This window comes from Eptatretus burgeri, chromosome 9 (genome assembly GCF_056783735.1).
Source record: "Eptatretus burgeri isolate ZD-2024b chromosome 9, Ebu_testis_v1, whole genome shotgun sequence".
NCBI lineage: Eukaryota > Metazoa > Chordata > Myxini > Myxiniformes > Myxinidae > Eptatretus > Eptatretus burgeri.
In genome coordinates this window covers 14,937,501-14,952,500 of record NC_140969.1, presented here as the reverse complement: position 1 = coordinate 14,952,500, position 15,000 = coordinate 14,937,501, and the positions used below count along the sequence as shown (strand labels likewise).

Here is a 15,000-nt window from a genome sequence, read left to right as displayed (position 1 = left end):
AGCGGTCCAGCCTGGGTTCAAATCCCGACAAAGCTATAATTTGCCTTCCCGGTGTTTTGCAGGGTGATTCATCAATGTGTGTGCCGTTCCTCAGATGTACCTTAAACTGGGTGTATCTTGTGCTATCATGAGTTGGTGTATGCTAGATATCCCACATTGCCCTTTGTAAAGAGTCGGTGAGCTCTTGCCGGCACACTGGCTGCATTACAATTTCCTACACTAACCTACAGGGGGCACTGCATCAGCGGTGCTGTTGTGCCTCCGTGAGGACTGATTCCAGCCTGCAGCCACGTGCTTTTGTAGCCGCAACTGGCTAATTATCATCCCGACTGAATGATCCAGTCATCCAAAATGGAACCCCACGTGACCCACGCCCAAGCTGTGATCTGACGACAGTTGTAATTCACGTATAATGAATTAATCCATCCTAATTAAGCACCTTGTAAGTTATTGTCTTCGGACTGCGTAATGACAGGTCGACTGGCCACCAATAATCACCACACAAGATGGCTGACGAACATATTTTAATACAAACACTTAGTCAACCCAAGAATACCTCTGACTTATTTAAATGAATTATTAAACCGATGAAAGCCATACATGTCATGTAATAATCTCTCATTATCTCTTTCCTCGACACCATTGTTCATCGCCTTCCCCCCTCCCACACCCCTCATTTGTTTGCATTGTCTGATAGCAAATGTATTACAGTTGTGCGATGTCATAAGCTCTATCTGAGTTGTATATAAACACAAAGCCTGTTGTTAAACTCCATATTATGATCGTTGAGTTGGTTGAAGACTTGTTTATTACTCCACTGGAAGCCATTTTATGCTTCTGGAAGCCGAGCTTGTCGCAGGAAAATTATTGTGTCAGTCATAAAAAACAAAACCAGTCTCGATCACTATTGACGTATTCCCACCCCACAGTCCGAGGAGTAATAAATCTGCCTGCTCGAGCTCCTAGTTTGGTCTGCAATTGACTCAATGCCCTCAGGGCAACTTTGGATCAGCATTAGAATGCTCCCTCTGAAGGCGGCACCACCCAAAACCCTGAAAGAAATGAATAAGAAACGAACAAGCAGCCCGTCCTTGCAGGCGGATTAATTCCCCAACTGTTTTTCATGCAGGGAGTTTGATATTAAGGACGTCTTGAAGGACACAAACATGTTAAATGAGGTGGTGTAAAAGGCACTGCATCAATGGGGTTTCTTTCTTCCAACCTTTAAAATCTTTATTTTATTTAAATTGAATTATATACTTGAACGGTGCAGAACACAAATTGCATTGTTGGCACTTTCAAAACCCTTCTGTTTAGCAGAAGTTGAACAAAATATTACGGCATTTGACGTCATCACGACCAATCAAATTTGCCGCTTGTAGACTCCACCCATGTCATTGTTTCTCAAGAGAGTGCAGGGTAAAGTGTCTGTGAACTCTCGAGTTGTGACTTGTAATACGGGCTGGCAGGATGGGGGACGTAAACGACTGGTGGATGTTAAAGATCACATGGTGTCTATAGTGAAGAGAAGGTGAGCTATCGCTGGCACCTTGGCCAAATTCAAAATTCCTGCCCTAACCTATCAACCACATCGCCACGGCCTCATCCTTCTGCTGCATAGAAATGAAGACTTGTAATACCGGCTCCCACGAGGTGGTGCTTCACACATTTACTTGGAGAAAACTGTTATTGTGAAGTGGAAACGTCTCCGAGCAACAACAGCTCAGCCGCGAAGTGGTGGGCCACACAAGCTCACAGAACGGGACCGCTGAGTGCTGAAGCGCATAGCACGGAAAAATCATCTGTCGTCAGTTGTAACAATCACTACCGAGTTCCAAACTGACTCTGGAAGCAACGTCAGCACCAACGCTATTTTTCGAGAGCTTCATCAAATGGGTTTCCATGGCCGAGCAGCCACACACAAGCCTAAGATCACCATGCGCAATGTCAAGCATCAGCTGGAGTGGTATAAAGCTCACCGACATTGGACTCTGGAGCAGTGGAAACACGTTCTCTGGAGTGATGAATCACGCTTCACCATCTGGCAATCCGACAGACGAATCTGGGTTTGGCGGATGCCAAGGGAACGCTACCTACCGGAATACATAGTGCCAACTGTGACGTCACTTCCCAGGGCACTCTGGGTAGCAGTGACACTACAACAATGGTGCCGCCTTTCCCACTGCACTCAGCGGGGCATTTCCTCGGGAGGAATTTCCTCCTCCCCATGGATGCCAACCTATGGGAATTGTCTGCACTCTTTTCCTTTTAAATGCTGAACGTCACGCAAGGAAGCAGCATGTACCATTGTTAAAGTCTTTAGTATGACTCAGGCCGGGGCTTGAACCACCGACCTTCCAGACTCAGAGCAGATGCTCTAATCTAACCATTTAAACATACTAGCAAGTTGCCTGTGCCCGCACGGGATAATAAACGGGGTAGGGATAGAGGCAGCAAAAATGCAAATGGCGTCTTCGGTCATCGAGCCGGCAAGCTGAGAGCAACAATTCGCATTTATTGCCACATCTGGTGCAATTTAAATGCTCTAATGGTCGTGAGGTGCTCCGTTTGAAGCTTTTTGGTGCCAAGGGTCCGTAATAAAAATTTGTATTGGTGTCAATCTAGTGACCAATTGCAAATTAGTATGAGGATTTTGGGACAAAATTTGTCTTTGACAGAGACTAACAGTTATCGGTAAACATTTGGCGATAGATTTGTTATGAAGGTGAGGGAGACCGAATCTTCCATTCATGATGTGGTATTGTGTTATGACAATAGAATACGAGATTTTTGGCACTGGAAACCCCACATGACACCTGTCAAATGGCTTTACCACATCACCAGGTGTTGGTCTAGTGTGCCATCTCCAAACAGGGAGTGATCAGGCCCGACATGTTTGGTTACATCAATGGGAATGGCTAGTTGGAAATGCTTCAGATATTCTTCTGTAGGACTGCAATATGTCAATGTTTTCCAATGAGATACCAATGGCTTCAACAGAACGAAGCATGTCCACACAACAAGGATAATGTTGTGGACTCAGTGACAGGGTCATGTCAAACCATTTACCTGCAAACTTTGGTGAAGGCCTTCTCTGGCCATGAATCTGTGAATTCTCAATAGAATTCCTCAAGTTGAGTCTACAAGAGGGTCCCAAGACCTGTCGGTGACCTGAAAATATCAATTCTTGATTCTCTCCCTCATACTCCTTCTCAGCTTCATTGGCTTGGTAGCACAATCCTGCACGGGTCACCAATCCGACACAGGAAGTCACGCCAAGAATTTGTAATTTGTTCAGGGTGCCGGCAATAGCTCGCCTGCTCTTAGCGAAGGACGCCGTGGGATCTTTAACGTCCTCCAACTCATTCTGGCAAACGGGACGCCAAGTTTAAAGTCCATCTGAGGGATGGCACACACATCGATGAATCAAACTGCCTGTGAAACACCAGGATGACGGGTTATATCTGAGTCGCTCGACCCCTTAGAGGTGAGTGTGTACACCTCTCGGCCATCCTGCCAGCCCCGGTCCTGGATTTCCCTCCCCATATTAGCCGAGACTTGTGGGAAAAGCTATCGACAATACGCGTACCGTACGCAAATGTGCTACGCCAAATCGGAATGGTGGTTATGTTGAACATATCCTTACATTAAACCAAATTAATACATTCCTCTGCATGGTGGTATTCGTTTCGTGTTTGCCATTAACAATTTGTGATCATTACCAAAAAAAAAAACACCATGCGACAATCGTGGTGCATCATGGTGCACCGTGCAGAACTCAAAAGACGACACTCGACAATAAGATATCGCAATTGTTTGATGCCAATGGGAATTGTATGTTGCATGGATGCGTGTGGTGCAGTACTTTAATACGATTGCTCCAGAGTACATCATTTTCCTTCTGTTCGTCCCTGTTAAATTAAGCAAACGTATTGGATGTATGATGATGACATTTTAAGGTTATCCACAAGGATTAGGTGAAGCACTGCTGTTGGAAAATCTGCAATTGCTTATGTAGTTGACATTTCCTTCAATGCAAACAGTCCTTTATCTGACTCTGAAGTATAACGGCACTACTTGTTTACTCTGCTCATCCTTGGCATTGATCCGGCAGTACAGCTCTGTCTGCATCGATCGTTTTCTACGGTGGTTGCTCAACGCCGCTCAGAAGGCTGCTCCTTCGGGTTGATTTGATGCGATGCCTCTCCGATGTTACTCCCATGGTGCTTTTCTCTAATATTAGTCTCAGGCACTCGGTCTGTCTTGTTAAGTTGGCATTCCATTAAGGAGGCACGCAGTCGTAAAAATAGCCATTTTCCCGTTCATCCGAGCCAAGCCTGAGATTACAGCCGAAACGAGACGTCGGGTACTGGTGTCAGGTCGATGTCCCCTTTTTGTGCCGTTTCACTTCAAGCCCATTGTCATATCGGTTTCTCGTTCATTCGACAAATTGAAAGTGAATCTAATTTACTCGTGCTTCTTTATTATCGATATCATGTGCAGGTTCTATTAACCGACAAATGTCTTTGAATCGTGTTGTTTTTTTTTTCTTTTAGAACCAAGCTCTTCTCATTGACATCCAATCATATGAAAACTCCACATGTTTGTTTGTCTGTAACTAAATCAGGAATTGGTCATTATTTGTGCAGTTTCAGCAAGGGGTGGCCAGAACAGGGTTGTATAAACGTAGCACACTTACCTTTGGGCTGTTTAGTCCAGGTGTGATTCCCAAACCAACTATTAACTATCAGATTGGTGGTTCACAAGGCAGGATGTTGTATCACAAATGTGCGCCGTCCCTCAGAAAGACGTTAAGCCAGGTGTCCCGGCTGCTAGAATTAGTTGGTCGGTTAGATCCCACGGTGTCTGTCCATTAGGAACAAATTCCAAATTCCTGCTCTAACCTACAGGGGCCACTGTACCGGTGGCACTCCCAGCAGCAATGCAACGAACGTCCTGCAACGCCTTGCCTATGAAATGTAAAATGTGACCGAGTCCTCAACCCCTTTCTTCCTTAAGTCTGCATCCCTCCCCCTCTCCCAACTCAAATCTGCAACCTTCCCCCTCCCAACTCAGCATCACCTCCCCAGCCCCCCTCCCAACTCCAAGTCTGCATCCCTCCCCCCTCCCTCACATGGATTGAAACATAAACTGACAATATCTGTAGCGACATCACACCAATATGGAAGGTATCAATGTGGTTTCCAGTTTTTCATTATTTTTGTCCATTTTGGTTTTCATGTTCCAATGATTTGGGGGTATTAGGCAATATACAAGGCTGTGTGACGTCGAGAGGTTTCCCTCACCGAAGGCCATGGCACAACCCTGCAGGATTCCACGCTCAGTAACCCTTCACTTCCGATCACGTCGAATAAATAAATTAAATAAACAGCTGCTTTCGATTCGTATTCACACGAACTCGTTTTTCATCACCTCCAACTTGATATGGATGCATTAGTAAGGAGTCTGAGGTTCTGTTTGTCAGAGAATGAGTTTGAATGATTTATTTATTTATTTTTTTGCGATGATTTTCCTTTAACAGCATCGTAGTCATGAATCGATAAGACTGCTAACGTTTGTCGGTAAAGGTAAATCAATGGAAAGGTAATTATATGTTGACAGAATTAATTTTTTTCTACTTCCAGTTGATGTACGAACCCACGACTCCAAGCGTCTACACCACATGAACAACAACAATGAATACAACTCGAAAGTGCATGAATATATATTTTTTTGTTATTATAATGTTAATCAGTATGGTTTAGAATAGATAGATATGTTGATATAATAGGTTCGTCCGAGACAGACACATAGACAGACAGCCAGACATAGAGATAGATAGAGAGAAAGAGAGAGAGGCAAATGCATAGATAGACAGAGACACACACACACACAGATATATAGACAGACAAACACACAGAAAGATTGAGAGATGTGTTCATATATATATATATATATGGGACAAAATGTGTGGAGCGTGACGAAATGCTCCCACCTGATCTCAAACGGACTTGAATGTCGAACATGTGCCGACGAAAGCGTCGCCTCCAACCTGGAGGCTTCAGCTCGGCCACTCATGTTGAAAGACAAAAGTGTATGTGTGTGTATATTAGTGGGGTATGCTTACATATTGTAAGCAATAACGAACCATGCTTCCCCATTGTCTTGGGTCGTTCACCTGCATTTGATTTTTCATTTTTTTTTCATTTATTTATATTTTCATTTATGGATGTTTTCTGATGGTTCTGTAATTTTTCCTGGTGCATCGGCTTCGATGTCCATCGGCACGCAAAATTACCGTGCTTCCCCATTCTCTCGGGTCACTCACCTGCATTTATTTATTTTCATTTACGGACGTTTTCCGACGGTTGTGTGATTTTTTTCCAGGTGTATCAGCTTCGATGTCCATCGGCACACAAAATTACCGTGCTTCCCCATTGTCTCGGGTTGCTCACCTACACTTTTCATTCATTTATATTTTCATTTGTGGATGTTGTCCTCCGATTCTGTGACTTTCCAGGTGTACCAGCTTCGATGTCCATTGGCATGCAAAATTTTAGCTTTCTACATCACCTGGAAGGTACCGATGTTTAATATCAGTTAGTGGTTAGAAAGATATATATATATATATATATATATATATATATATATATGTATATATATATATATATATACATATGCATATATACACATATACATACATATGCAGTATATACATACATGCTGTATATAGTAGTGGGCTTTGGGGTCCTTTTGAGTCCAGCTCAAACATCTAATAATAACTAGTTCCAGCTCAATAACCACTAACTGACTCACATTAAAGATCGGTACCTTCTGGGTGACGAAGAAAGTTGAAATTTTGTGTGCCAATGGACATCGAAGCCGGAACACAGGGGAAAATCACAGAATTGTCGGACAACCTCCATAAATGAAAACATAGACAAATGAAAAAAAAAGAATGCTGGTGAGCGACCTGAGACAATGGGGAAGCACGGTTCGTATGCTTCCACAATGTGTAAGCACACCCCGCTCGTAATACATAAACTTATTTTGCTTTTCAAGGTCTTCATGTAGCAACATACTGGCCAAGTTTACACTGACAAAAGTTGCTGACAAACCTGTTATTGATTTGTTTCTTTTCATCTCTTCTTGTGTTGCAGAAACTGAAAGTTTGTACGAACGTGCCATGCACATCCGGAAGATCATTTTGACATTGCCTGGTTCCGTGATCATCCTCATGAGATATCTTTTTGCTTTTCTCAATCAGTGAGTGACAAAATCGGTTCTGCATATTGTCTTTGCTTGACTTGCATGTTGAAAATTGTTTGTTGAAGTTTAATTGACCAGTTCCATACTTTATTAAAAGCAATCCATATGGATGGTAATATCATAGAGCTGTTGATCTGACTCATTCATCGTCATCTGTTTGTGGTTTGGTGTTGATGGGAAATCCTGATCTTTATTTCATAAACGACTTTGTATTTCACATTATTATTTTTATTCCATTCTGCATTCAACTTTTCCACCATCTCGATCTTAGTATGGCGATGCACATCAGGCTCACATATGATCCACATTATCCATCGCTTCACCATCCTTCAAAGCCTGGTTGGAGCTGGTTAGGTCTGTGTCTGGTAAACATTCCCATTCCATTCCTTCTGTCCAAAAATATGGAGTCATGTTGGACACTGTTCGAGAAAAAGCACAGTTCTTGAACTCTGTCTTCACTCAAAATGCTAAGGTTACAGATCCATCTCTCCATGAACCCACTTTTCCCACCATTAGACGTTCCCTACAGCATGTGGACTTCTCCCCTACCAAAGTGGAGAAGTTTCTTTCCCAACTTAACACCTCTGATGGCCCTGATGACACAAGTGCTCCAATCCTCAGGAATGATGCTTCAGTCCTATCATACCCTCTCTCCTCCTCCTAATGGAGAATATTTTATTGATAACTCTGACATCATAGGTCAAATGGTATGGCAGCCATATTGGATTAAAGGAAATAAAATTGGACATCTCCAAAATCAGAGAAGACCTTACTCCAGTCCTCTACGGTCCAATCCTTATGGTCTTTTGCAAACCTCAGCCTGGCTCTTATTTGCTTCTCATTGATGAAGGGCTTTTTTCTGGCTTTGCACGACTTCAGCCCTGCCTCGAGGAGTCTGTTTCGAACCGTCCTCGCCGTGAACTTCACCCCAGCTGCCGTTTGCCATTATTTTTGTAGGTCACTTGATGTCATCCTACGGTTGTTGAGTGACATTTGAATGAGTTGGAGGTCATCCCGGTCAGTGGAAAGTCGTTTTCGCCCTCTGCCAGTCTGTAGCTTTGTTGTCCCCAATGTCTGCTGCTTGACCTTGTTCTTATGAACCGCCGTCTTTGAAATTTTAAGGATGGAAGCAACGTGATGCTCACTGTATCCCTCTGTCAGTAAAGCCAGAATTGAACCCTTCTTAACTTTTCTTTTCAACTCTTTTGGCATGGTCAATAGTTATGTTTTTGATTCCAATTACTTTTGAGGTACTACTAGCACTGTTTTTGCCATCCAGCTGGTTCTATTGTAAGAGGATAATTATAACCACAGCAGTGTTTTTTTTTATACTTTTCCTTGTTAAATAGGATTCGGTTCAGGTGATCACCTAATCGTTACCTCACGAAGTAGAATGAGGTGTGCCTGTTGGAATTCAACAGACACTGGAATGGAATGGCTGCCATACATGTAGAGATGCTGATTTAAACATTTTTTGGAGTGGTCTCTTATTTTTTTCCAGAGTGTATATATATATATATATATATATATATATATATATTTTTTTTTTTATATATATATATATATTTATATATATATATATATATATATATATATATATATATATATATATTTATATATATATATATATATATATATATATATATATATATATATATATATATATATATATATATATATATATATATATATATATATATATATATATATATATATATATATATATATATATATATATATATATATATTTATATATATTTATATATATATATATATATATTTATATATATTTATCTATATATATATATATATATATATATATATATATTTATATATATATATATATATATATATATATATATATATATATATATATATATATATATATATATATATATATATATATATATATATATATATATATGATTGACGAGCCATGGGAAATATAATTTGAAATCTTCATTGACGAATTTAGCCTGAATGTGCACAAAAGTGGTCGTTAAATATCCTAATGTTCATTATATATTGTTGTGTTTTCTGTCTGTGTCCATCGATTGAACCGGCCCCGCCGGAAGTAACCCTACCATATTGCATACCGTTGGAATCCTCTTGGCAAATGGAAATTTAAGACAACAATTACAAACCTACAGGGTAGGGGGTTCAGGGTGGGGGAAGATCCCAATTCTCCCTGTGTAAATGTGTATCGTATCACTACCCTGTGGTAGGCAGTATTACAAATCATCTTATCAGTAATCGCCAAGCTCAAAATTGTGGCATCCATCGACCGGACTCGAAATGTTGTCTTTCCCGAGGCAGGAGTCATTATTTCGTAGTATTGCCTTATTGTATCATATTTTTGCCTGTTATTTGATGTTAAATATTGTATTAATCATTACATTATAATAAACTCACCTCGACCAGTCAGGTGAGCTAATGCGATTGAGCAATGTCCGAAGGTGAGTGAGTCAGCCTGTAAACACTTCAGTCATTATTGCTTGAACCAAACACAAAATTTAGAAACGGTCACAAACTTCATATCTGATGCCGCACGAAGGTCTATTGACCGCATCAAAATCTGCGCTCATTAAGGTGGTCTGCTGCAGGGGAGAGTGAGGTGTGGGGGTTGATCCCCCTCAAAATAGGTATTTTCTCTCTTCTCCGAAACTACACACACAATTTCGATGTAACTTAACCACAACCTTCATCACCCATGATGTACTAAAGTTTGTTCACGGCATTAAAAAGTTAAAAAAAAAAACAGGATCTGAGGGGGTCTGCAGGGAGTTTGAGTGACTGTTGCTCCTGATCCAGGTGAGCTTCAGGATATGCTGTCTTATTTTTATTGTATTGTCTGCTAAATTATTTGTGATTAATTAATTGGAATTATACAAAGTGGCTGGCTCTCAATTTTCTGAACTTTAAATTCCTTCCGCACAATGTGCGGGTACCTCTGCTAATAACGAATAAAGCAACGGCTAATGGCAATGTATATGACATAATAGGGTGCACGGGTGATGCGGGTATATGGGCCATAATAGAAGCATGCTCAGTTAACGGTGGTATTGTTCAGAATGAGCATGAGAGGAAAGACTATGCGCTCTACCGAGTGTCATGCTCGTTCCAAATGTTGCTCTCCACCCCTCAGTACCTCATCCTCCTGCATTTGAATGGTTTTAGTCTTCCGAGCATGCGTGCAAAAAACATATTTCAGGGATTTCGACATCTTTATCTGATTTCCCCGTAAAATGAGTTTTCTATTTCCTCATTGGTTCTTAAAAAGCCTTTATTTGTTTTTAATTCTGAACAGAAAGTTTTCCAGTCACAGTAGTTTGTCACCACCAAAGCTATTCGCTGAAAATACTTTCTCATACATCTTAACTTACACTTGTATTGATTTTTTTTTTTACATCTCCCGGATATTGTTCTTTTCTCTTTATTTTATCCCAAGTATTGTTACTAAATCTCGGTCCTGCCATTTAGTCTGTCCCAGTTCAACGATGAAAACATGATGGATCCATACAACCTTGCGATTTGCTTTGGACCGACACTCATGCCGGCACCAGACAGCCAAGACCAGGTGTCGGTCCAGGCTCACGTCAACGAGGTCATCAAGACCATCATTATTCACCACGAGGGCATATTCCCAGGACCACGTGAACTCGAGGGACCCGTCTATGAAAAATGCATGACCGGTGAAGAGGAGTACTGGTCAGTGACACGATGTTCCTTGTCTGTGCAATAAGCTACTGATTAAGTCACATGTAATGTCTACAGTGAGGATCATTTTGGTTCGTCAGCAAGCAGTGCTTATGTAAAAGTAAGTGCAACATCAAGTTAAATGATTGTGGTAATATTAATGAGTCTTAAATACAAGCATCGTTAAACTTTCATCATGATTAACTCCCACAGTCAACAACATATCAAGTTGTATTCAGACAATGCAAGAACACCAGACACTGAGCCTTTAGTTGCAACACTCACGGTCGGTCATGCTCTGGAAGATTGTTTCACAAACCGGAGAATACGATGGCACAACATCTGAGGATACTATTTTTTTTCTTCCTTGCCTATCTAGTATCTACTCATCCTTTACAAAGAAAAATCTTCCTTTTTAAATCAATATGTTGAGAGTAGGATGGGAGAGGGAAGAAAGGAAGTTGATGGACTCTTCACCCCCATGTTATTCTCCAGTGATAGTCCTCACAGTGAGCCAGGGATCCTCGAGGAAGCAGAGCATGACATAGAGACCCACAGCAGTGATGGTATGTTGATAACGCAGCTTGCTTATAAAACCACTTGCTCTTCAAATAATTCTCTTTTCATTGTTGAGAAAGAATGTGTGGTTGTGTGACATGGATATATACGTTTTCTCTGCATCTGATTATTATAGAGTGTGAGCCAGTGGAAGCCATAGCCAAGTTTGATTATTCTGGCCGCTCCTCACGTGAGCTATCATTCAAGAAAGGTGCGTCACTGTTGCTCTACCACCGGGCATCCGAAGACTGGTGGGAAGGCCGGCATAACGGAAAAGATGGCCTTGTGCCACATCAGTACATCACACTCCAGGAATCGTGAGTAAAAGCGTATGCACAAGCAGGCAAACACAACTTTAGAAGATTGTGAACTTTATAGGCTAGAACCCCAATGACAAAGAGGGGGTGGGGGGGGGGGGGGTTGGGTCATCACACAGGTACATCTGCGGGGTCAAGGATAACCAGGTTTTTTTGAGACACCAATTCATCCATTGCACAATGAAGCTAAAATTGTTAATTTGTTCCCTTACCATCCTTCCTCCGATCTTTCATAGTGACGATGCCTTTATCGACGAGTCAAGCCACAAAATGGAGGATGATGGGCACGGAGAGAAAATTGGCGACAGGCCCGTTAGATCCGATGTGGGAACTCTGCCAGAATGTTTTTCTGACTATACCCCACCTGTGGGTCATCTTGCTGGAAGGTCTCTTTTTCATTTTAATTTTTCATTATCGTGGGCAATCCACGGGAGAGTTATACTCCTCTGTCGACCTGAGATGTGACTGGTCAATGTTTCAGAAATTTGATTGAAAAGCAAACCAAACTTTCATCCACGGCTGTCATGTTTGCCAATAAATTTATGTGGGTGACCGCTAAGTAGTCGCTGGTTGGGAACACAAAAAGTAGTCCCAAAGAGGTGGCTATGGATGTCAACGTTTGTGACGGAAGGAAAAAATTGTTAGAGACGAATCAAGTTGGATTACGATCCAATGGTAGTTGAGGTGACAATGTACAATGCAAGCTGATAGCTTGCGCTCACCTTTATCACATAAAGCAAAGAAACTTATCGCAATGAATAGATCATGACGGTCCGTTGCAAAAAACAATTCTCAGGTACTGATATTGTGGGGAAAGATGCAGAGGTAAAATATGGCTCAGAGTTTCCATTAGAAGGAACAAGGATATACAAGGAACTTTGGCACAGGAGGAGGCCATTCGGCCCATCATGCCTGCACGACAAAACACCCATCCATCACCATCACCCATCCACACACAAGCCACCTACAAGTCCTACCAATGTCCCTGTACCCATCTAATTCCAATTTAAATTTATCTACTCTTCCTGTTGCCATTACCTTTCTAGGGAGACCATTCCATGAATTAACTACTCTGAGTGAAAGACTCCTGCCTCACTACCATCTTAACTCTCCTCTTCTTTAATCTCAGGCTCTGGCAACTGTTCCATTCACTCAACTTTGCTGAAAAACTATTCTGCACTTGTCTTGTCTCGACCCTTCATTATCATAAACATCTCCAATATATCCCATCGTAACCGCTTCCTTCCCAATGTATAAAGCCCTGTCCCCATCAGCCGCTCCTCGAGGCCGAGTCCAGCTCGGCCCATAATCGAGTTGCCCTGCGCTGAACCCTCTCTGTGGCAGCAAAGTCCTTCCTGCGCTATGGTGACCAAAACTGAACACGATAATCCAGATTAGGCCTCACTAAATTCCTGTAGTGTTAACACTACCTCATTTGATGTATAATTTTTAGCTTATCTGGAATTTACATTCCAGATAAGGTATTGTCATCGCGCACCGTCTGTCTGTCCATCCATCCGTTCGTCTCCTTTTTCAACTTCTCCGGCCAAGCCGCTGGGCTGATCCAGCTGAAATTTGGCAGCAACATTCCTTTCGTGGCTGGTGACAGTCATATGAGTGAAACGAGCTTTGCAATTCCTAAGTAGGTCAAAATGGCCGACATAGTAAATTTCTTCAAAAATCTTCTTCTCCAGACCCACCAGTCAGAATACTATTAAATTTGGGGTGAAACATTAGGCCAAGGCCCAGATAAGCTACAGGTCTTGTGGTCCTATTTTTATATCCCCTTGTGAATACAACCTAAAACCCTATAGCTGCCTGGTATTGTCCTGTCTGATTACCTCTCATATCTGTTACCAACTCCAGATCATTCTTCTGTGTGACATGCTCCAAGAATGCTCCTTGCATCTTCTAATTTCTATTTTATTATCCTTACCAATCCCCAGCACCTTACATTTCTTTGTTAAACAGCATCTGCCAATTTTACCTCTTTTTTTTTTTTGCACACAGCTTTAGTAACCACAAATCACTACCGAACGCTTCTCTTGTACGGCTCTCACTATTCACATTGCTAAGAACAGCGTTGTGATTTTTTTTTCTTTTCTTAATAAACTTGAATAGAGCCTGTTAGCAATCAAGGCAAGCAGTGTCAACAACTGGTTTTGCATACAAACAAAAGTAATAATTGGGCAATAAACATTCAAATCGATGTTTGAAATGTCTGCAAGTAACATAGCATTGCAGTGTGTCTGAAACACCATCTGATGGCAATTCAAGTCTTCAGCACAGCTAAAGAAGGAATTTTTCAGGAAGATAGTGGAATGCGATCAACACGAGCGTTCAGAACTTACTCAACTCGATTATACGATATCATTCAAGACATCGTACTATCATTGAAGAAGTGTTTGTTTGTTTGACTTCTATGCAATTCTGAACTTTTTTCTCTCTCTATCGTTTTACGACCGTTTCCATGCTTGTTTGTAGTGGACGGAATGAGTGGAAAACTTATGGTTGAACTCAAGTGTTCACTTCACGGGTCAGTTTATGCTTTAAAAAGGGGGGGGGGGAATCATACTTCTGGAAGTTGAAACTACACTAATTCTGGGGGAAATAATGTGGATGGGTTCTTCGCTCACGCTTAAAAAAATTATCAGAACATGGCTCACTTCTTGGAACTTCAGGTACTTTTAAATCTTCTTGTTTGAATTCAGGCAACAGCCCGAGATCAGGGGTGTTCAGTTGCTAAGTTTCTTGTTGAGCACTCGCCAAGTGGCTGAAGCACTCAAGCACGTCATTCAAAATTGTTGATAAAGAACGGTTGGTTTGGCAAATGCTAGCTATCTGCTTGGTAACTGAACATACCCCAGCTGAGAGGGAGCAGAGGTTGGTCTTGAAGCCAATGATATGAATTGCAGCAATCAGTTACTGTACTTTAAATACAATGAAATGGAAATCGTTGCCCCGCCTCTTCCTCTTACCTTCCAGGACATGATATATCAGCAAGTTATTTAGCTTGTTTCTCCATAGGAATGACATTAGAAACACCTCATCTGCTCACAATTAGTGCCCATCAGCACCCCAGGTAAAATTTTCTGTTGTTAGAGACTTTGTTCAACTTGCAGTGATGTTCCAGAAACGCATTTATCATCCACTTTAACAG

At 41.5% G+C, this 15,000-nt stretch overlaps 2 protein-coding genes across 4 annotated transcripts in view; one reads left to right on the top strand and one right to left on the bottom strand.

Moving 5' to 3' along the window:
* LOC147019606 (SLIT-ROBO Rho GTPase-activating protein 1-like) overlaps positions 1-15,000 on the top strand; it is a 189,221-nt gene that overhangs the window by 156,586 nt on the left and 17,635 nt on the right. For 2 of the 3 annotated variants that reach the window (XM_085894152.1, XM_085894153.1), the window contains exons 16-20: positions 7,161-7,266; positions 10,750-10,977; positions 11,461-11,531; positions 11,660-11,840; positions 12,077-12,226. In XM_085894152.1, coding sequence (XP_085750278.1) covers positions 7,161-7,266; positions 10,750-10,977; positions 11,461-11,531; positions 11,660-11,840; positions 12,077-12,226 — 736 coding nt within the window. The remainder of the gene's footprint in view (positions 1-7,160; positions 7,267-10,749; positions 10,978-11,460; positions 11,532-11,659; positions 11,841-12,076; positions 12,227-15,000) is intronic. The other variant, XM_085894155.1, reaches the window with a different exon arrangement.
* Positions 12,247-15,000, bottom strand: part of WASHC4 (WASH complex subunit 4) — a 150,769-nt gene continuing 148,015 nt past the window's right edge. Inside the window, exon 33 of the mRNA XM_085894151.1 lies at positions 12,247-15,000. This exon is cut by the window's right edge and continues 256 nt beyond it. The gene's annotated coding sequence lies outside the window, so the exon portion shown is untranslated.